The sequence below is a fragment of the Vitis riparia genome, chromosome 13 (assembly GCF_004353265.1).
Source record: "Vitis riparia cultivar Riparia Gloire de Montpellier isolate 1030 chromosome 13, EGFV_Vit.rip_1.0, whole genome shotgun sequence".
NCBI classification, from domain to species: Eukaryota; Viridiplantae; Streptophyta; class Magnoliopsida; order Vitales; family Vitaceae; genus Vitis; species Vitis riparia.
The window spans coordinates 18,800,382-18,824,232 of record NC_048443.1 but is presented as its reverse complement, the minus strand read 5'-3'; the positions used below and the strand labels follow the sequence as shown (position 1 = coordinate 18,824,232).

Below are 23,851 nucleotides of genomic sequence, written 5' to 3'. Positions count from 1 at the left end.
ATATTGTTACGAAGAAAAATATCCATATGTAAGGATATGTTGATTTTAATATATAATTTATTATTTATCTTATCAAATTAATTTTAATTTATAAAATATTATAACTTTATTATTATCATTATTATTTATATTTTTAATATTTTAAAATAGAAACATTCAAAATTAAAATGATAAATACAAACTTTCAAAATTTGATTTATTGGTCGAAGATCCTGCTCTGCTTCTGCTGAACCACGCATGAGCAGCACTTGGACAACCCTACTGCTTGTAGCAGAGTGCATGCTCCTCTCACTTGAGTGGTCTCCTGACCATCTAGCTCCCATGGCCCAAATGCACACAAAATGACCTTTACCCCAAGTATAGACGAATTTACTGGAATCAAGTACCACCATACAGGACTTCATTGATCTTGAGTAGCTCACAACTAACCCTACTGATGCTGGAATTGGCTTAGAACTACTGATTTATTAATACCAATCTCTTCTGATCGTTGCTTATGCATGAAACCATCTCTGTTATGGTTTTGAAGAGAGTGCACATCAAGATCATGAAAGTGTTCTTCAAGTTGTTTCCATTTCAGGTTAAGTGTCAAAGCCCAGTGAATGATTTCCGAAACTGTTGAATCTTCAGGTTGTACGTACACTTGAGCACTCCTTTTGCAACCAAAGTCACCGATTTTGGTAGGCGCTGACAGCTTGGTCAAAAGCACAAGAAATCCCTTGTAATTCTCTGTAATATCTGTATCTGTAATCATCCAGTTCAGATTCACTAATGCGGGTATCAACTCTTGAATTCCCGGCCAACTGATTTGGAAATTTGTGTCTTCAAACTCCATCTCTGACACCCAATGGAGTAGAAGGAATAGATACTGACAAGTACTAGGGATACCAAGGCTAGGGACGAGCAAGAACAGGCTATCCGAGCAGTACCTCCACACTGCACTCGTGTCCTTCAAATGTTCCAATCCAATCTCTAGTCTCTCAATCTCTGAGCATGGGGTTAGGACCATTAATGGCGCTGGTAAGAAAGAACCCATATGAGGTGATGGGACTGTGGGGCTATTGAGCCTGCATCCAAAACCAATTTCTGATATTGCCAACTTCATCACAGATTCAGCATTCTGCTTCCACCCAAAATCAGAATTCTGACCACAGGTTTCCCATTCTTCATGATTAAGCTTGAACTCATGCCTTTGAAGACGGTATAATTTTTACAAGCGATCTTGTCAAAGAATTTCTGGTTTCAGCATTTGTTTTCTGGTTGTGAAATGCTTTCAAGCTTGGAGCTTTAGAATCAAAGCAGTTCCCAAGATTTTTACGCTTCAGGATTTGTCTTCCAAACAGCTTCTCATACTTGGCAGAGTCGGTGGTTTGGTTAGATCGAAGAATCTCCAGAAGATGGGTTGAGCTCATCCTAAGCTTCAATCCATGCGATCATAGCATCTCCTAACTTAAGGAAGTGAGGATCAACCTTTCCAAACTTAGCCTTGACCTGCTTGGAGAGTTCAAGATAGCATTGTTGAACAGTGGTACGTTCTTTTGGAAGTGCTGCGGATTGGAAGAATGGGATCAGCTCTTCTTGCCAGTATGGTCCTGTATCTGAAACTGAAGAACATACCTGTAGTCACAATCATCAACAGACTCGTCACACGTCACACGTCTCACATCGCCATTTCCCATCCCCATTGCTCATTACCTTTTTGATGCATTGACGATCACCAATCATAATGGGGCATGCTGTATAACAAAAATTTTCAACTTTTATGAAAGAAACAGTTGCACAGACAGTAATCCAATCTGGCTTTTCAGAAGTCCCTTGCCTCTCATCTCTGATTTGAGAAATAGTCTTTCGAACATCTGTTCTGCCCATAGTTATTACTTCTCTGGAAATAGAGACAGAAGGGGTGTTCCTTCCTTCCTTGTCAAACCATTGTTTAAGCTATCGAGCCTCCAGAAAATCTGGTAGAAATAGTCCCCACTGCCTTCCCATTGTGAATAGCAAGGATTTCAGTGTCACTACCATGAACCACTGGTATACTTGTGGCATTTTTGGATCCCTTTCTGGACTCATTTCTCCTATGATTGCCATACCCAATACATTAGAAAAGGAGCACTCAGCAGTGTCATCTACGTCAGTCTTCATGGAAGCTGTGTGGACATGAGTTGTATAATCCGTTACAGGCATAACTGAAGGGATCAGATTGGGTGTAACTGAAGGGATCAGATTAGTCAACTTTCCTTAGACATTTTATCTAGACAAATTAAGATCGTAAATGGGCTATATATTGAGCTCTTTTGTACCATTTTAATACCGCAAGTGTGTATACAAATTCCATATATACAAATTATTTCCTTTCTCGTCAACATGGTATCAGAGCAGGTTTGTTTCTGCTCTTTGGTATCAACTTCTTGATTCTACCCAACCTCGACAACCTAACAACGACCCAGAAAAAAGTCTGAATTAGACTCTCAGACCAGAGGGTCTCCACCAACGACAACCTCTACTTTATCAGAACTCACCATGAAACAAACCGAGTTGCTAAACAAGGCCCCAACCCCAACTGCAGCGGCGGATACTGCCCTGATTGGCATAAAACTCGATGGATCAAATTATGCACTATGGTCCCAAGTTGTGGAGATGTTTATCTCCGGGAGAGACAAATTAGGGTACGTTAACAGTGATTTACCCCAACCTGATCCAACTAATCCATTATTTCGACGATGGAGAATCGAAAATGTCGTCGTCAAAGGCTGGCTCATCAACACCATGGACTCATCCCTTGTTAGCACGTTCATCTAGTATCCCACTGTGAAAGAGGTTTGGGACGCCATTGTTGTCACTTTCTTCAACGGGAGTGACACTGCTCAAGTGTATGAGCTCCGGCGACGGGTGAGTAGGCTACGACAAAATGTGGATCTTTGGAGAAATTTTATAACGAGCTGCAAGGCTTGTGGGGGGAAATAGATTTTCAATGACCAAACCCCATGGAGTGCCCTAAGGATGTGCAACGGTACACCACAATTCTCTAGGAGGAGAGGGTCTATGTGTTCCTTGACGGGCTTGATGATCGACTCGACCAAGTCAGGAGCACCGTGCTACAGATGCAACCATTTTCGACGATTGAGCAAGCCTACACGTGCGTCCGGCGGGAAATGGTGCGACAAACAATGATGGGGAATGGTTTTGATGAAGGAATGGGAATTGGGTTGGCTTCCAAGGGGCTGAAAACGGGCCCCAACCCATTTGGAAAAGACGAAGTTCTAGTACTCAATAAATCTAATCCCACTAGTCCAAATTCAAAGCAATGGACAGAAGGCTTAAAGTGCTCCCATTGTGGAAATTCCAAACACACATGGGACACTTGCTTTAAGCTCCATGGATACCTAGACTGGTGGCATGAGCTCCAGGCTAAAAAGAAACGTAATGACACCAATATTGAGCCCAGTACTAGTAAAACGACAGTAGCAGCAACAAAACCCCAATTGTCTCTACTTCCTACTGACTCTACCAGTAACACGCCAAGTATAGCATCTCTTAGATCTACTAGAAGCAGTGAATGCAACTTGTGGATCCTAGATTCCGGAGCCATGGATCATATGACATTTGATGCACAGGACTTTTGTCAGCATACCGCTCCAAGGCGAACTAGCATTGCAAATGCTAATGGTACTCTTTTATCGGTACAAAGGGCTAGAACTATGATGCTATCACCAGTCCTATCACTCTCCAATACATTATTTGTGCCATCCATATCTCATAAACTGCTTTCTATCAATCAACTTACTAAGGACTTAAATTGTACAGCACTGATGTACCCTGATTTTTGCCTTATCCAGGATATTCTCACGAAGGAAATTATTGGGCGTGGTACTAAGAAGGGGGGACTCTACTATATGGATGACTTCAAAATGGGACAGGCACATCATGTGGGACAGTCGGGTAATTCTAGAATAAAATAGATTTGGCTTTGGCATCGACGGCTCAGCCATCCGTCATTTGGATAGTTGAAGCATTTACTACTTAGTTTATTTTCTGATTTCTCCATCTCATATTTTCAATGTGAAACCCGTATTTTGGCCAAAAGTCACCGGGTAATTTATTTTTTACATAACAATAAGAGTGATGTACCTTTTAGCTTAATTCATTCTGATGTGTGGCGACCATCCCCAAAATCTACTCTATCGGGTTATCGCTGGTTTGTTATCTTTGTTGATGATTGCACTCAAATGACGTGGCTCTACCTATTGAAAAACAATGAGGTCTTTACTGTCTTCTACTCTTTTCACACAATGATTCAGACCCAATTTCTGCCAAACTTGGAGTCCTTTGCTCTAATAATGTCGGTGAATACATGAATCGAAAATTCCAGGAGTACTTCCACTAACATGGGTTGATACATCAAACCTCGTGTCTTCATACTCTAGAGCAAAATAGTGTAGCAGAATGTAAAAATTGCCATATTCTCAAGACCACACTTGCCCTCCTATTAGGTGCACATGTACCTAGTTCTCACTAGCCTGATGCGGTTACAATTGTCTTGCATCTCATCAATCGAATGTCATCCCAGATTCTGGGTTTCAAAACACCTCTACAGGCCTTAGCCGGGAGTATATTAGTACTTTCAACTACGATGCTTCCTCCCCAAACCTTTGGATGAGTTGTCTACATTCATCTTCACCATAACCAGCGCACCAAACTCGACCCTTGTGCTCGTTGTTATCTCTTTCTAGGCTATGCCACCAATCAGAAAGGTTACTGGTGCTATGATCTAACAAACAAGCAACTCTATATTACTATGGATGTCACCTTCCTCAAGTCTGAGATGTTCTATCATCCATCCAATTATTCTCTTTAAGAGAAGACACATGATGAAGAGTTGAATTGGTTCAAGGACATCCCAGACATCCCACTGACTATAGAGCTACCAACTACCATGGGTATGGAACAGACTACAGAGCCACCAATGTCGACTACTGAGACACCCCCTCATTCTACAGTACCTCATGACCCAACTTCTGAGAATATTCCTAAAGAGATTCTTGAGGTAAGTTCTCCTCTTGTCACAAAACATTTAACTGATGATGGTTATCAATTACCTCCCAGGCACAATCGTGGCAAACCACCAAAACGCTACTTTCCAGATATTGAGACACACAAATCAAAGTACCCAATTGTCGATTACGTCTCAACAGAGAAGCTCTCAGAATCCTTAAAGAGCTTTTCTAATGCATTATCGGTGCATCACATTCCTACAGGGGTAGAGGAGGCTCTACAAGACCCTAAGTGGGTCCAAGATATGAAGGAAGAAATGGAAGCATTGTTGAAAAACAAGACATGGATTCTTGTCTCTTTACCAGAAGGCCACAAGACAGTGGGGTTCAAATGGGTATTCTCCATCAAATACAAGGCGGATGGGTCAATTGAACGCTACAAAACAAGACTTATAGCGAAAGAATATACGTAGACTTACGGAGTTGACTATATGGAGACCTTTTCACATGTAGCCAAGTTGAACACTGTAAGAGTCCTTCTATCCCTTGCAATGAACCTTGATTGGCCGCTACTCCAATTTGATGTAAAGAATGCGTTCCTCCATGGTGACCTCGAGGAAGAAATTTATATGAATATTCTCCCTGGGTACATTGAAACGTCTGGCAAGATGGTGTGTAAATTGCAGCGCACCCTGTACGGCTTGAAACAGTCTCCACGAGCTTGGTTTGGACGCCTCAGCCTAGCAATGAAAAATTATGGGTTTCAACAGAGCAATTCTGATCACACTCTATTTCTAAAGCGTCGACAATGCAATGTAACAGTAGTAATAGTGTATGTAGATGATATGATCATCACAAGAAATGATACAGAGGAAGTTGCGAAACTTCAAAAATAGTTGGCAGCAAAGTTTGAAATGAAGAGTTTGGGTGGGTTGAAATATTTTCTAGGAATTGAGGTGGCTCAATCTAAATGAGGTATCTTTCTTTCCTAACGAAAGTATACTCTCGATCTATTATCAGAAGTTGGATTGCTAGACTATAAACAAGTAGATGTTCCAATACAATAGAATCACAGGCTTGGAGAATACCTTGACCAGATCCCCATTGATAAAGGCAGATATCAAAGATTGGTTGGAAAACTAATTTATCTTTCACATACCCGACTTGATATCACCTATGTGGTCAGTGTAGTGAGTCAGTTCATGCATTGCCCTAGTGAAGATCGTATGAATGTAGTGACTCAAATTTTGAGATACCTTAAGGGAACCCTAGGGAAGGGAATTATGTTCTCAAAGAATGGGCACTTGGAAATTACGGGGTATACCGATGCTGACTAGGCAGGAAATCCACATCAGGCTACTTCACATTTGTTGGAGGAAACCTGGTAATATGGAGAAGTAAAAAATAAAAAGTAGTAGCACTATCTAGTGCAGAGGCGGAGTTTCGAGGAATGGCTAAGGGGTTGTGTGAGTTACTCTGGCTGAGAAGATTGTTGACAGAAATTGGCTTTCCTCCTAGTTCCGAGATGAACTTGCTTTGTGATAACAAGGCAGCCATTGATATTGCTCATAACCCAGTCCAACATGATCGAACTAAGCATGTCAAAGTAGACTGGCATTTTATCAAGCAAAACTTAGAAGCTAAGATAATCTGATTCCCATTTGTCAAATCAAAAGACCAACTAGCAGGCATCCTCACTAATGCGGTATGCAGTAAAGTCTTTCACAACTCACTTGACAAGTTGGGCATCAGCGACATCTATGCACCAACTTGAGGGAGAGTGTGGATATGAGTTGTATAATCCGTTACAGGCATAATTGAAGGGATCAGATTGGGCGTAACTAAAGGGATCAGATTAGTCAACTTTCGTTAGACATTTTATCTAGACAAATTAAGATCGTAAATGGGCTATATATTGAGCTCCTTTGTACCATTTTAATACATCAATTGTGTATACAAATTCCATATATACAAATTATTTCCTTTCTCGTCAACAAGCTGAACCAAATTCCATATTTGATTTTGATAATGACAATTCAGAGTCTTCAAGGTTTTCAGAGTTGTAACTCTCTTCACCAGCAGCTTATCGGCCATAAATATCGAGCTTTTTTGGAATTGAAGAAGACTTCTGGCTAATTGGCCCATATCCCAATTATCCATATTGGGCAAGGTCACAACTGATGCAGGAGGAATCAGCACCAACAAAATGGTGTACATTGCCTGAATCCATGCAATTTAGATGCTAACCACTTAAATTCATGAGAGGCTTAGGATGCATCCAGTCCCACCTGAAATTTTTAATTTTGCCTCACATCCACAACTCCCCTCCAATAGTAGTACATGGGGAGTGAACAGACCAGCTGAAATCACTGTATCAGGAGGTAGAACATTCTGTCTAAAATACCTCAAGACGATGAGGAAACCACTCATCCTTCTATTTCCGCTTGTCTGAATTTTCCTCTAGAACTTCTGATCTTTCTCAGGAGCGTTGTGGTATAAATCAGAATTAGCATTTACCTTTCCTAAGGAACGTTGGTTTTCTTTGAGCCGTGCCGGTATGTCTTGACAAGTCAAGCTAACATCTCGCAAGGTAAAAGAATTGGGTATGATATATAAAATCCTTATTGAAAATTTTTAAATCACCCATTCACCTTCCTCTGGTATTTCCTACTGGAATTTTGGTTTTCCAGGCTCTACCTAATTGAAATTATAAATAGCTAAGTTACTCTTATCCTCACCTATTTGTAGAGAACGAGTGATATAAGGCATTCTCATTTTCAAAGTGTTATCTCCCTTTCTCTATTGCATCTAGTGGGCGGCTTCTCAATTGTGAATACATGTGATTGGCTCTTGTAGTCTTTCACTATCATGGCATGATTGTCTAGAGCATTGTGAGAGAACTTTTCGAGATCATCAATTTTTTTTTTCTTCAAACCTCATATCAAGTATGGAAGTGTTTTTAATTCAATAAAATGACATGCTTGGACGTGATTGGTAGAAAATGCTTAATTGATATTGTACTTTCCCAGTAGGCAGGAGTTTTTGTAAACTCTAAACAAGATTTTTATAATGTCTAATTTAATATAATGGTTGAACTATGGTCCAACCAACTATTGAACTCACGGCTCTTAACCTAACAACGTTTCTTATTAAGTGGCCAATAGGGTTGGAAAACAATGTATGGATGTTGCTTGTAAGATTAGTTATGGAACATACATCCACCTTTCCCAAGATGCCAAGAGTTCATTGAACAGTATTTTTTGTAAAAAAAAAAACCTTTTTAACTTAAAAAGTGTTTTTAAAGAAAAATCATCTCTTTGGTAAAATTTAAAAAATACTTGTAAAAATTAAAAAAAAAATTACTTGTAGTATTTCTTGAAAAAACACTTTAATGAGTGATTTTTCTAAAAAACATTTTTACTAAAAAAGCACTTCAAATAAAATACAATCAGACAGACTCTAATTATATTAAATTGGGAAAAGGTAAATTTAAAGTGTTTTTCATCTTATTTATATTTTGTGAGGTTGACATCAAAATTGGGAAAAACTTTTCATCTACTATCCATTTTGTTACATTGAATTTACCATGTGGCAAGGGACCTAAATTTTTCAAGAATTTTTTTCTTTTTTTTTTTTTCCTTTTTTTGTGCTCAACCAAAAGTTGTATTATGCTATAAGATGCTCCTACTTGAATCTAACGTGGAAGTAAAAATTTTACTTTATATTTGTATTTGAATAACTGTATCTGCAGTATCTATCACTGAGGTTTTTTTTAATAATATTTTGTTTCCACTTAATATTTTATTTAGAGTGCATTTAAAAGTGAATTTAGAAAATATTTCTAGAATTTCTAATATTTAAATGATAAAAAATTTCAAATATTAAAAAAATTAAAAATATTTTCTAGAATCACTATCAAACGGACTCTTAGTATGATGGATTGATTCCTTTCATCCATCATCGGTGCACATGATTTAGCCAAATAATCTCAAACATTGTCACATGTTGTTTTTCTTTTCTTTTGCTTTTTTTCTATAAAAAAAAATTGACACTGCTATCCCTTGAATAATATGGTTTTTCTTCTATTGAAATACTAAACTATGTTTGTGTGGACCCCGCATTTCGGCTCATGCGTTTCCCACTCAATGGCGAGCTCGATTTTTGTTTTGAAAAATTATGGTTTTTATTGATTAAGAAAAATGACTTAGAGTCGCCACTTATTTTTGTTTTATTTTTAAAGGGTAAACAAAATAAGAAAGAAAAACCCTAAGTGTGACTCCTTATTTTGGAAAAGGTGGTCTGCGAAAAACCGGATCGGGTTCGGGGGTCAGGTTGCTTATCGGGAAGGTACGGTAAAGACCGTAGCACCCCTCTAAGTCCCTAAAGTCGGGTCTCTACTAATAAAATGAAGCAATCGTGGCAATTGATGAGTAAATCAATGAATATCCTAAATGATCATGCACGCATAAGAATCGAGACATGCATAGACAACGATTAGAGGGAAAATAGGTACATACCTGGGCAACGAGCCACCGTGCGCTATCAATAGAGGGGTTAGTGCACAATATAGAGCACAAAACATATCACATGCATCACTAAACAAGGATTGAAATTATTCGAAGGAAAACTGGATTTTTGAAATTCATTTGAGAATCAGAATCTTAGAGATTATTTGAAAATTGGATTCTTAGGAATTAAATGTAAGAATGAGAACTTTTAGAAATTAAATTTGAAAGAGAATTGGGATTTTGAAGAATTATTTGAAAGTTCGGGATTTTTAAGAATAATTAAGTTACGAAAATTGGGATTACGGGAGTTAAATTTTGAAAGGGATTAGAGTTGTAAGTTATTTGAGCATAGAAACTATGAAAGTTGATGTAAAAAATTTGGAAATCTTAGAAATCATTTGAAGACAGAATTTATAGAAATAATGAATAAGATGATAATGATAACGATAATAATAAGTAGTGGGATAAATACGGGAATTGGAGCATGAGAAACTTAAAATTAAATTCAGAGGTGGGACAATTGGAATTTCAAATAGCTAAATTTAGAAATCGGAATTTTAATGATTGAATTTTTAAGAGAAATAAATGGTAAGTATGAGTAATGTTACTAATTAATCAAAACGATATTTGGACGGATGAATAGTGAATAGTGGGATTTTGAGAATTAAGTTTGAAAGTCGGACCTTTGAATAATTGAACTCTAATTATTGGAATTTTTAGAAGAAAGAAATAAGTAAATGTGAAATTTATGATAACAATAACAAAAATGATGTTTGAATGAATAAGAGTGAATGGTGGAAATTTTGAGTCTAAAGGTTAAATTTGGAAATCCGGTTTTGAAGAGTTGAATTTTAATGATTGAAATAAATAAATAAAACAAATATGGAATAATGATACTTATTAACAAAATAATGTTTAAACGAATAAAAAAAAAAAGAATAATGGAATTTTTCTAATTGAAAATTTGAATTAGGGCGTTGGATTTTTAAAGGATTAGACTTTGAATAAATAGGTAGGTATGGGATTATAATACTAATTAACGAGAATAATACTTAGGCGAATGAAGATGAGTAGTAGAATTTTGGATTGAAGTTTTAATTCAGGAATTGGAATTTTGAGGAATTGGATCTTATATAAATAAATAGATGTGGAACAAGAATCCAAATTAACAAAAATAAAATCTAGACGAATAATGAAATTTCTGGGATTGAAAAGTGAATTAAGACATAGAGTTTTCGAAAAATTGGACTTTAAATAAATAGGTAAATAGGGGAGGGTAATTCTAATGAAAATAAGATTTAAGCGAATTGTGGGATTTTTAGAGTTGAAAAATTAAGTTAGGGAGTTAGATCTTTGAGGGATTAGACTTTAAATAAGTAAATGAATATAGGATATTAATTCAATTTAAAGAAAATAACATTTAGACAAATAGTAAAATTTTAGGATTGAAAATTAAATTATGACATTGGAACTTTTAAAGGATTGAATTTTGGATAAATAAACTAATATAAGATGACAAAACGGGATAAAAAGAATAGCGGAATTTTTAGGGGTTTGAAAATTAGATTTAGAATTCAGATTTTTGAAGAATGGAAACTTTAATGATTGGAGTTTTTTTTTTTTTTTAAATGAGATGAATAAATATATATGACATAAAAATAATTATTGACAAACATAATATCTAAACATATGAAATTGAATGGTTGAATATTTGAAATTGAAAATTAATTTAGGAAGATATTGGAGTTTCGGAAATTAGATTAAAATCTTGGAATATTGAAAATTGACTTTGGAATTGGGGAGCTAAAAAAAGAACATTATGAAATAGAACTCTAAAAATTAGAAAAGGATTTTGGGAAACTAAACTTTGAAAATGAAATTTTGACAATTAGATTTGAAAGTTAAAAAGGTGAGGATTTATGATATTGAGAATGGAGAGGTTGCACAAATAAGCAAATATATATGCATGAGTGACACTCTCACTGACTGCATGCATGAAGGTAAGTGGGGCAAACGGGCTTTGGAAATGGGCTGGAGGGGGGTCCATGCAAAACAGTCTCCATAAGAGAATTCGCCTTCCTCATCGCTTAGCTGCTACGTGTTGCATATAGAAGACGACGTCGGACCACCGCCGCTGCCAGTGCCGTCGCCACCAAGAGCAACGTCGCCGACATCTGGATAAAACCCAACCTCTTTCGCAGCTCCGAACCCCATTTTATCGAACCTTGGACCAAGCTTCAGGCTGATATCATTCAGCCCAAGGAACCCATTTCAGCTGCTTTACAGCCACATCCATCTTTGAATCGGGAGCTTCATCAGCATGAACCCTCACCACACCTCTGTACACGCACCCGAATACTCCCTCTCCTATCGTCAGAGCTCTACTAAATCCTTTAGTCACCGATCCGAGCTCCGAGAAACTGAGCATCAGCAGATCATTGGCCCGCCTCTGAACCAAGAACTCGCAGAAGGGCATGGACTAGGAGAGATTCCTAGAATCAAAGTCGAACTCGGAGCGGTGGACGTCAGCACTGCTGAGAGAACGAACCTAGGGGACCTGTGTTTGGGCTTCGATCCGACTTGATGATCATCGACAGCAGCAGCAGCAGCCACCATGCGAGCTTCCAGGACCCGCAGACGCTGCTCATCCGCCTGCTGCTCGAGTGATCGGAACACGTTAGGCTTGTCCTCGGTGGTGAGCGTTCCATTGACACGAACCTTCTCAGAATTCCCAACGGAATCTAAGTTCTTGGACTGCTACTTCCGATTACGCCTGGCGTAGGTGACCTTCTGCCAACCATGGTTGCTATGAGCGTTCTGCTCGTGGCGGAGGCGTTTCGCCGCCGCCGGCGAGAACAACTTTGCTTGCTTTATTCTGTGCAAATTCTCTCTAGAAGATCTGGGTGAACAAACCTTAGCCTGGAAAGGTCAATATATTTGACATATCGGGAGCCATAAGGATCAATATATACACATGATTTGCACAATGAACGAGTCTACAGCCATCATCAACCTGGAAGTTTCTGATACACACCTAGGGCTGCTCATCTCATGAATTCATTTTTTCCAGGAGCACTCCGGTCCATGGATCACAAACTCCTTAATCAGCAATCCAAAGGATGGACAATGGACTAGAGGCAAGTCAACTAGCAGCTAATGAACAGATTGCATTCAGGGACACCCAAATACTGCTACTGATCCACACAAGGTAGAATCTGCAACTTCAACAAATTCATCAACTTAAACGGTCTGAGCAATCCCATCTGTTTTCCTTGTCCAGATATCTACCAGATACTCTGATGTTGAGCTCCTTCAGAAGCACCCCAAACCAGATTTCCTTCGACAATGCTTTACTCTTTTAGGTAGAGATGAGAAATCTGATACTCACCATGGCAGAGCACCAAGAACAGGGGAGGACAACAAGCAGAGCACGAAATAATGGGAAACAAATGAACCCCCACAAAACCTCATTTCATGTATCAATCCAGGAGCTCAGATGAAGGTGAATGAAATCAAATAAATATCCCATGGAATTGAAAACAACAACAAAACAAGATTTCCCACATGATGCATAGTGAAACTAAAAGCAGAGCTGTGTCACTCTCGAATCATTCCAAAGAAAATGAAGAAGATAGCAGCCAAACATGAATCATAAAACTAAGCACTAAGTCAGGCAATTCACAGAAAATATCAAGAAAAGAAAAGAAAAAAAAGATTATATTCCAACGGAGAAGAACAAAGCATTCATGGCAGCCATACCTTTTTCTTCTCCTTCCAGCTGCCTACAACTCGCTTTCTTTTAGTCTTGCTACCTTTCTCCCTCACTCCAGCCAACGAATCCCCCCTCCGTCTGGCTTCCTTCTCTCCCGGTTATCTCTCTCAGCCTAGCCCTCGTTTCTCCTCTTTTTCCTCTCCCTTCTCCTTCCTCTGTTGGTGTCTTCTTTAGCAAGCCATCCTCGGCTCCACTGCTCCCCTCGTCAGCAAGGATGGGGTCTCTGACCACTCGCACGGCCGGAGTCTCTGCCCCTCTATGCAGCTCGTCTCCTCTGTCGGGAAGGGGTCCTCCCACTTGCCTAGGGTGCTGCCAACTGCTAGTGATAAGAAGGCACTCTTCCAATGTTATTATTAAAAAAACCTAAAGTCCCCGGCTCTTGAAAGGGGGTCTACAGTTTGATTCCCAAGAAATTTAAGAGAAAAATATGAGAAAAAAAATAGAAAGAAAAAGTACAAGAAAAAAAAAAAAAAAATAATATATATATATATATATATTATATATATATATATATTTAAAGTTAATTAAAAATTATTTTTATATACTTCTTTAAATTTATTTTACTTATTTTTCTTCATTATATAAAAATTGAATAATTTTAAAATACAGAAATTTGCAACTCATTTTAATTATATTTAATTTTCTTTATTAATTTCTATAATAAAACCAAAAATAAAAAAATCATTTTCTCAATTTTTTTTTTCTTTTCTTACTACTTTCTAGAAACCAAAAGGATTGATGATCTTCATGATGGTTTGATTTCATGAATACCTTGGACAATGTCATATGTGAGTTTGGTGTTCTATGTTTTTGGGCCATAGATTATTGGCAATGCATTGATGTCACTAGAATCTAGGTGATTAGCAACTTATTACTAGCTTCTAAAAATTACATATTGGAAGATTAGAAAAGTGCACAGTAAAACTGTGGCAGCCTTTCCCGCTTCAAGCAAGCCCGAAGCTATGCTGACAACATATAAGACAATAATAATGACTATTGCTAGCAGCTAGCATGTTTGCTAAATTAAAATTGTATTAGTTTCTCCATAGGACTTGTTAATGGTTCACCGTCTGTCCGGAGGGTTGATTTGGTGGTGCGTTCTGTCACTTTTCAGGTGGGTAGGGTGAATTGCTGCAAGTTGAGAAAAGTCAAAAGTCCATCTGGTTTTCTTTAGCTTCTATGTGTCCAATCTAGACACAATAAGAATTTGTACAAAACTCCATAAATTTTATAACTAAAAGTTTTAATCACATAATTTCACACCAAACCTCAACATTACAAAATATATGACAAAGCATAAAATCGAGGTAATATAAAAAAAAGTGTTTTTATATTATTTATATTTTGATAATATAAATAAACTCAAATAAAGGTAAATTTATTTGAGTGTTTTTACAAACATAATTTCACACTTATGTTTTTACAAAATATAAAGGTAAATTTAAAGTGTTTTTCATCTTATTTATATTTTGTGAGGTTGACATCAAAATTGGGGAAGACTTTTCATCTACTATCCATTTTGTTACATTGAATTTACCAGGTGGCAAGGGACCTAAATTTTTCAAGATTTTTTTTTTCTTTTTCCTTTTTTTTTTTTTTTTTTTTTTTGTGTTTTGCGCTCAACCAAAAGTTGTATTCTACTATAAGATGTTCCTACTTGAATCTAACGTGAAGTATAAATTTTACTTTATATTTGTATTTGAATAATCGTCTCTGCAATATCTATGACTGTGGTTTTTTGAACAATATTTTGTTTCCACTTAATATTTTATTTGGAGTCCATTTGGGAATGATTTTAGAAAATATTTATAGTATTTTTAATATTTAAATGATAAAAAAAATTAAAAACATTTTTTAAAATCACTGTCAAATGGGCTCTTAGTATGATGGATTGATTTCTTTCGTCCACCATCGGTGCACATGATTTAGCCAAATCATCTCAAACATTGTCACTTGTTGTTTGTCTTTTTCTTTAAGAAAAAATTGACACGGCCATTCCTTGAATAATACTAGATTTGGTTTTTCTTCTATCGAAATACTAAACTATATTTGATTCCTGAGAATTTTGAGAGAAAAATATAAGAAAAAGTATAAGAAAGAGTACAAGAAAAGAATTAAAGAAAAATAAAAAATATATTTAAAATTAATAAATTATTTTTATATACTTCTTTAAACTTATTCCACTTATTTTTCTCCATTATATAAAGATTAAATAATTTTAAAATACATAAATTTTCAACTCATTTTAATTATATTTAATTTTCTTTATTAATTTCTATAATAAAACCAAAAATAAAAAAATCATTTTCTCAATTATTTTTTTCTTACTACTTTCTAGAAACCAAAAGGATTGATAATCTTCATGATGGTTTGATTTCATGAATACCTTGGACAATGTCATATGTGAGTTTGGTGTTCTATGTTTTTGGGCCATAGATTATTGGCAATGCATTGATGTCACTAGAATCTAGGTGATTAGCAACTTATTACTAGCTTCTAAAAATTACATATTGGAAGATTAGAAAAGTGCACAGTAAAACTGTGGCAGCCTTTCCCGCTTCAAGCAAGCCCGAAGCTATGCTGACAACATATAAGACAATAATGATGACTATTGCTAGCAGCTAGCGTGTTTGCTAAATTAAAATTGTATTAGTTTCTCCATAGGACTTGTTAATGGTTCACCGTCTGTCCGGAGGGTTGATTTGGTGGTGCGTACTGTCACTTTTCAGGTGGGTAGGGTGAATTGCTGCAAGTTGAGAAAAGTCAAAAGTCCATCTAGTTTTCTTTAGCTTCTATGTGTCCAATCTAGACACAATAAGAGCACTTGCAGAGTAACTTCAAAAATTGATAAGAATTTGTACAAAACTCCATAAATTTTATAACTAAAAGTTTTAATCACATAATTTCACACCAAACCTCAACATTACAAAATATATGACAAAGCATAAAATCGAGGTAATATAGAATCATATAGGCATCAATAGAACTGGTGTGTTTCTTACATGCACCTTAAAATAAAACATATTATTGAACAGACTAATAAAGGACATGCGTTATGTTATAACACATTGAAGGGACACAGCTAGCTAGTACAAACGTTGTACATTCCTATCGAAGATGCCTGGCCCATATGTGGAAATGGAAATATTAACAAGAAGGGGAAATTGCAATAATGCGAATAGGGTCACCGGAACACAGGCAAGTAAAATAATCGGGATCATAACCACTTTGGTTGAGCTTTGCTTTAGCAAAATAGCGAGGGCAGCACAGAAGGCTATCATCATGGCTGCAATAGAGATGAAAAGGGCGGAAAGGCCTATTATTAGCTTTGTGGGCAACCGCGTGAGGAATTTGTTTTCTGCATATACTGATGTCAGGATTCCCAGGAACATCAACACGGAAGTAGTAGCAGAAAAGAGTGAGATTGAATCTGATATTATAAAAACTATGAAAAAGGTATCGTCCAAGAATATGGGAGCGCCTTTGTCATTGTTACCCCCAGGAATAGTGAAGGCTGCTGCAAACATGATGGTAACAATGAGAGCAGCTACAAATGAACTAGATGTTGCTATCTCCTTCATCCATTTCTCCCCATCTTTTACCAAGTCCGCATGCTGCTGAGAGAACACCTCAATGGCCTTTTTTCCATCTGAGTTTATAAGGTCCTTGAATAGTGGTGGCACAATGCTTTCCACCTCCTATGGTAACATCATGAAAAATTTGAAAAGCATGCTACTAAGATGTAGGTGAATACTTGATAGGTTGTCTAAATTCCAGGAAAAAAAAAAGGGTAGGGGGTTGGAGGTATAAAGACATAAGTTTAGATATTCACCTTATCTTATTGGGAAAATAATTGTAGGCTACTAACATTAATATTTGTAGAAACCAACCGATTAAATATCAATGAGAAAAATAAAAAGGCGAAATCTTTCTTTCTTTTCTTTATTTTCTTTCTGTTACACCCAAAGCACACTAATAATAGAAAGAGTTCTCGAAAATTTATAGGAAGTAGGGACTAAGGCTTACATGGAACTTGCCATATTAAGGGGTAAGTTTTAGAGTAGTTCCTAAAAGGGAATGTGGAGACCACAGATGGGATCTTAGTGTTTCAAATAGAATGTATAGATAGAGAAAATATGTATTACGTTATGAGAGGTGTAGGTGAAAAGAAGCTGACCTTAAACCATTGTAGTTCTCTTTGCATCTGCAGAGCAGCACCTGAAATGGCATCAAGCTGTTCCGATGGTGCTAATATCGCAACCAAATGTAGCATGTTATTTCCAAACCTATCCAAAGGAGATATCACTTTAATCTTCTGTGCGTCAGTAAGCCCATGTAAAAGGTTGAAAATCTTTTCCTGACGGTTCAAAATTGCAACAAAAAATATGTTTCTTCCATTAATATCACGGCTCCACGCTAACTCAGGAATAGATTTAATCATCTCAGTGACAAACTCAACATTCCCTCGCTTAACAGCCTGGAAGACTGCTTGGTGCACTTGAAAACGAAGGGCATCAACTTTCATATTTTGTAGTTCAATACAAATGCTCCCAAGAAGTTTGATGGCTTGAGCATGCCTCAACTTTTGATCGTGTATGTTCTTGATTCCTGGGTCATTAATCCAAATAGACTTAATTAAGATTGAATAAGATTGAGTGATCAAGAGCAAGAAACCCAAATAAACATTTAATTGAACAATTGTATCATACCAGGAAGTTTTTGTGGATATGAAACCAGCCCATGCATTAATTGACCTAGTCCTGCAATAAAAATTAGAAATATTAGGGGCTTGATATACATAATAAAAATTTCTTAATAATCCTTTATGCTAGTTTATTATAATTTAAGTGAAACCTTAGTAAAGCCACTTACGCTAAATCGTTGTCTCTATTCACAAGGTTTTTAGTGCCTTGTGTCACCACAAATTTGCTCTACACGAATGCACCTTGGTATAGCGCAGTACCCCTTATAATGAACGCCCACCATCATAGATGCAAAGGGGAGTGCACCTATCACCTCCAAATGGAAAGGTGTTTTTAAGAAGGGTGGTGTTTTTCCTCATGCATAAGAAAGGTAGGAGCCAATATGGGTGACTCTTGCAAGGATGCTGTTAAGACACACCTCCTCCTTCAATTTTTTAGAGGGGCTCCTCCAAATATTGTATCCTCCATGACGTCTCCACTTCATAGGGTGTGAGACCTTAGCGCTACCACATTTGCCTAAGTTCAAATCGGAGTTCTAAAAGTCCTATGCAGACTTGATATACCTCAATGTTGGGCTTGGGCCTACTACTTAGGTTTTTAAAATAAGTTTAAGGCCTTGGTTTGGTGTTGGATTGAAAGCTTGTCAATCGCAACAAGATATACAGTCTATATGCATTGAACCCTCTTTAATGAATTGAGAGGGGAACATTTCCTTATAAAGGGACCTGTAACCATCTAAAGTCATGTTTCACCACAAGAATTGAGATTTAAATTGGAAGACTGACTGATATAGGTCTATGCATGGGTGCCTGCTATTGGTTGGGCTTGATTGATCAATATGATTCACCCTTTGCTCCTTTTATAGAGGGTCCAATTGTTTATCTATACACAACATCCAAAAGAGTAGGCTTGGGTCAACAATTAACTTAAGCAATTTTTAAAATATGCTTATTCACTTTATCCTGAGATCTCGCCTAGCAATGAATTTATAAAGATGGCTAATGTTACATAACATGATAATTCAGGGACCTTATCCATGAAATTATTAATAAACATTAACTCTATCCACAAAAATTTATACCTTCAAGAATCAGAGACTTTTTAAACATCTTTGTGAAGGGACTCTTGAAAATTCTTGAAGTAACCTTCAAAAACTATTCAGCTTAGTTTCATGATACTAAATTAGCATGTGGAACATAATTTATAGTTTCATGATACACCATTACGAAGGTGAGATCACAAATACAACTTTAAAATTATCAATTTGTAGTAGTGACATACCTTTTTTAGTATTATTCCTATCATCTCGTCCTTGTGCAATGTCGTCAACAACATTTATTTGAATCCAATCTGAGGCACGATCTACGTTTACAGATATGCCTTACATGAAAGATGAGCAAGTCAGTACAATTTACCATGCATGTCCCGAAAATCAAACTAATGAACAAAGATCTTTCTCACACCATGGTGATGGAGTCATTTAAAATGTTGGTAACTTAAATTAACTTGATGTAAGAAGTTTCTAAATAAAATATATATTTTATTTTGACTGGTTGGTTTAGTGTTTATATTTAAGTACTTGAATATTAGAAGACTTCTATATTTTATTATTAGAACTTTCTAGGAGTCTTTATTTTATTTTGTTAAGTGTTAGTATTTATAAATAAAATATTTTGTAATATTTGAACAAGAGTGAGGGAAAAATATATAAATTTTTAATTCTATTCAATTATTTTTCTTCCTTTATATAATTGCTGATATATTTTTTCAACCCTATACTCCAACATAAACTAGGGTGAATAATTCAAAATTTAATACGTAAAGGGAAAATGATATATATCTTGTTTTAAAAAAAAAAAAAATTGGTTTATGTTTTGAAGAATGTACCTTTTTAATTTGCTTTCCACTCCTCCAAAAATTTTATTGGCGAAATTCTATTGAGAGAATAACAATAGTACTTGTATCCATCTATATCTTTTTCAAGAAAATAAAGTTAAAGATGTACTCACATGAGTATATCCAACGCTGCCAAAACCAGAGCTGACCTCCACTCTTGAACAAAGAAGGCTTTTGACCCAATTTATACAAGGGGGAAACGCCATTCCAATCCAAAGTAACAGCCAAACTTGGGTGCTTCTCGAGGATATGCAAAGCAATATCTGTTGAATTGGAGGGTATGAGAATTATGTAGGGTAAAGATAGATTTCTCATCTCAAAAATGGTTGGAATATTTCATTCTCTCCTACCTAAGAATTTGGTAACAATACAATAACTAAGAAGCGTTGCACCATTTTTGCCTTCGCCTTTTTTTGGACCTAGCTCCTTTGGTGGAGTGTAATTGTAGAGAAGACGAGTCACTTCTTTTCTGCCTCGGTTACAAGCACGCACAACTGGGAGGCTTCCATTCTTATCTAAAATACTGGTCAATTCCGTGCTCTTTTCAATCATGCACTGCGCTATTTCTTTAAATCCATTCATTGCAGCCAAAGCAAGTGGCGTGCACCCTCCATTATTCTCTTTTTGTTTTAAGTCCTCTGGACTCAGTTTTTTCACCAACTCCTCTACAACCTTTACATGTCCAGCACCAGCAGCGATATGAAGCGCGGTCTCGTCTGTTGGTGAAATTTTTGCGCTCACTGCATCCGGATTTTTATTAAAGAAGGATTCGATATCGTTCCACCTACCACGGTTCAATGCCTTGATTAAGCCCTGCTACTGAGAGAAGTCAACGTTCCCTGCAGGCAGTTTTCTTCTTGTTAATTGCTATCAATCTGTTCAGCATTATAGAGCGAGAAATTAGTTGACAATCTAGCCAAGAATCTACTCTATTGTTTGTCTGGTACAACTGGTCAGGCCCATCTATGGCCTCAGTTGCATATTCTCAATGGATGAATGGTGGGGGAGCCTGGATACTGCGTGTTGGGCTCTGGGGGCTACTGGAAATGAAGCCCAAATGGAAGGAGGTTCTAGGGCAAAGAGTTGGTGGGTAATTTAAATAGAGGAAGTCCAAATACTTCTGAAGATTTTACAAGGTTGAAGAAGTCACTTAGAATCACAAATCAAGAAATCAAATTTAAGGGAGAATGTTCCAAAATTAAGCTTGATTTAGAAACTTTTTAAATATTAAAAGAAGATTTAATCTTTATTTTAATTTCTATATTTAATTAGTCAAATTTTAAAATGTTTCTATATTTCATATATTATCAGAATTTTTTTCTTAACTATATTTGAAAAATAAATAAAAGAGATGTAATATTTGAAAAATAAAAAGCGTGACAACGACACCTAGCCTCGTCCGCCAAAGCACGTAATCCCCACCCAATCTTGCCAGAAGTTTTCTCCCTAAGCATCGCGTTTGTATGCATAATGTCAAGGTTAATTATGTATAGAGAAATTATTATTTTTAAGTTGAGGAAGAGGGAAGGCAGTTTACCAGTTGGGGCTGAGGCAGCAGGTGACCGTTCATCTATGCCACTGACTTTTGGGTCGAAACAGAAGGTTGGTTTGGCCCGTTTTTGCAAAAAGTCCCACACGTAACTTGCACAATTTTCCTTCCTAATCTGAGAAAGCATCTCCCCACTGCATGAAATTTGAATAGCATGTAAAGCCATGGCATTCTTCTTTTCCCAAACTGAAAATGCTTCTGGATCTTGTGCTTTATTAGGAACGTTGTCTTTCGTCTGGCAAACTTCCCATAGATCTTGACCCACCAAATACCATTTTACACAAGTTCTCCAATTTTCATAGTTGCTTTCAGTAAGAACTTCACGAACTATTGTAGTTGGCACTACAGTTGGGATTATTGCTGGGGTCATACGGGGAAAACCATCACCGCTGTTATTCGGGACTATAGTTGCGGGACCAAATTGCATCATATTTGGGGCAACACCTTCAACTGCCGTACTTGCTCTGCAGCCATAAGCTTAAAATTAATTTAAAGATGCTAAAATTTCAGAGACAGGATGAGAATAGAGAAACAATGTAATGACAAAGTTTGCATTCGGGACTTCGCTCTGCCTCTTGTTCTTCTAACAGTCAAAAGGCCATGGGACAAAGATACACCATGATAGAACACAAAGGTATTGAATGTTGTCTCTGGTTAGCATTTCAAAACTATTTGATGGTTACCAAATCATCCAAAAATTACATATTTGATGAGTTTTAACTATTTTATGACATTAAAGAAGATGTTTATAGGGAAAGAGATTCCTTGAATCAAAAAGAATCAAAGGTAGGCCGCACAAGACGTCTTAAAAGACTAAAAAATGACAGAATCAATTATTTTGAATATGTTTGGAAATTATTCCCAAAAAGAGTTTAGAAAACCAATTTTTGAGAATAATATTTTAATGTTTTATAAAATAAAAATTTATTTAAGAATTTTAAATATTTTTAATTTATTTTCTATACTTCAAAAATAATTTTTAGGTATAGTGTTTTATTTTCAATCATTCAAAAAAAAAATTAAAATATTTTTTTAAAACATTATATTTTTATATATAAAAGTATTTTTATGTGATATATTTTTAGTGAAAGTGTTTTCTCATAAAATGTCTTTAGGAGAATTACCTATCAAGTGCTTTTAAAAAAAATACTATAAATTATTTTTAAAAATTTAAGAAAAAAAATCTAAATTTTGGCAAACACTTAATATTTTTTTCAAAAATATATTTTAAATTAAAAGTACTTTCTAAAATCACTATCAAACAAACTCTAAAAGTGTGTTGGACAGTATTTCTACTCAAAATATTTTTAATAGAAATGTTTTCTCTCCAAGTGTTTTTAAAACTATATTTAATTATTAAAAAATATCCAAAAAAGAAACAATTTGATTAAAAATACTTTAAATAAAAATACTAATAAATAAACTCTTAATTTAAAAAAAAAAAATCACATTTTTAGGCTAAATTTATTTTCAAAAAATAAAAAATAAATAAAAACTGCAAAACCGACGTACTCCAAATAACTTAAACGTGTATACGTGAGGAGGAGGGGAAAAAAAACCCCTGTATTTCACAAGTACTAATGCATGGAGAGTAGGACATACCAGACCTGCGCCTAGCTCAGTAACTTCAGCCCTCTGAATGGTGTGGACGGAGAGAGAATAGAGCTAATAATGGGCACACAAGGACATATATAGAGAGAGGCTGCGGCTCTGGCAAGTCTGAATGAATTTGACTGCAAAATATCTTCATTATGTGGGGTAGGGGTTCAAGATTTTTTAAAAATTATTTCAAATTATAAAATTAATTTAATAATTGAAAATGAGTAATGAGAGAGGAGGAAAAATATCATAAAAAGAATAGTAATTTGGAAGGGACTTTTAACCCATATTCCCTTTTAGAATTCAGGGATAAAATGTGGCAATTCCACACTTGGACATGACCTTGTATAAGTTAAAAAGATTAATATCTTGAGCTGACTCATCGACCTTATCCTTTCCCTCTATCACACTTTCTATGGCCGGTATGTTTTTCTAATATTATAATAAAAAGGTTAAAATGGTGTCATGATATTCAACGTACACATATTTATAATAATAATAATAATAATAATAATAATCTTCAACTTTACAGCCACTACACCTACCTCAATTTTTAAAATTATATTTAATCATTTTTCAATAATAAAAAAAAAATTATTACTCTATCAAATATTTTTTAAATATTAAATGATATTTTTAGGGTTTGTTACACTGGTAGACATAATTCTAAAATAAAAAAATTATTTGAACAGATAATTCCCCTTCCCCTCCCCCCCCTCACCCCTCATTGGCATGTTTAATTGGATAAATTTTATGAATATATGAGTAGAATAAAAAATGATTCTGATAAAAATTAAATTCTACTTATAAGTAAGATTTCAATATATCGCAAG

General features: G+C 35.9%; 2 protein-coding genes across 2 annotated transcripts; one reads left to right on the top strand and one right to left on the bottom strand.

Annotated features, from left to right (window-relative positions):
• Positions 1-2,520: 2,520 nt before the first annotated feature.
• LOC117928387 lies at positions 2,521-5,464 on the top strand. The gene is made up of 4 exons (XM_034848277.1): positions 2,521-2,781; positions 3,030-3,680; positions 3,837-3,939; positions 4,857-5,464. The coding sequence occupies exons 1-4, from the start codon at positions 2,521-2,523 to the stop codon at positions 5,462-5,464; spliced, it is 1,623 nt and encodes a 540-aa protein (XP_034704168.1).
• Positions 5,465-16,129: 10,665 nt separating this feature from the next.
• LOC117927969 (ankyrin repeat-containing protein NPR4-like) lies at positions 16,130-23,054 on the bottom strand. Its single transcript, XM_034847707.1, has 8 exons — positions 23,022-23,054; positions 21,408-21,883; positions 20,221-20,745; positions 19,984-20,133; positions 19,256-19,354; positions 17,981-18,031; positions 17,449-17,879; positions 16,130-16,969 (listed from the first exon to the last, which is right to left on the bottom strand). The coding sequence occupies exons 3-8, from the start codon at positions 20,450-20,452 to the stop codon at positions 16,358-16,360; spliced, it is 1,575 nt and encodes a 524-aa protein (XP_034703598.1). The 5' UTR covers positions 20,453-20,745; positions 21,408-21,883; positions 23,022-23,054; the 3' UTR covers positions 16,130-16,357.
• Positions 23,055-23,851: the final 797 nt, after the last annotated feature.

Bases quoted from the DNA above. Each gene is read 5' to 3' on its own strand.
- LOC117928387 (XM_034848277.1), top strand. From the start codon at position 2,521: ATGAAACAAACCGAGTTGCTAAACAAGGCCCCAACCCCAACTGCAGCG. The intron at 3,681-3,836 runs GTACAAAGGGCT...TGCCTTATCCAG, and splicing joins CTAATGGTACTCTTTTATCG to GATATTCTCACGAAGGAAAT. The intron at 3,940-4,856 runs GTAATTCTAGAA...ATTCTCTTTAAG, and splicing joins ACATCATGTGGGACAGTCGG to AGAAGACACATGATGAAGAG.
- LOC117927969 (XM_034847707.1), bottom strand. From the start codon at position 20,452: ATGAATGGATTTAAAGAAATAGCGCAGTGCATGATTGAAAAGAGCACG. The intron at 20,134-20,220 runs GTAGGAGAGAAT...CCAATTCAACAG, and splicing joins TATTGTTACCAAATTCTTAG to ATATTGCTTTGCATATCCTC. The intron at 16,970-17,448 runs GTCAGCTTCTTT...ATGTTACCATAG, and splicing joins GAGAACTACAATGGTTTAAG to GAGGTGGAAAGCATTGTGCC.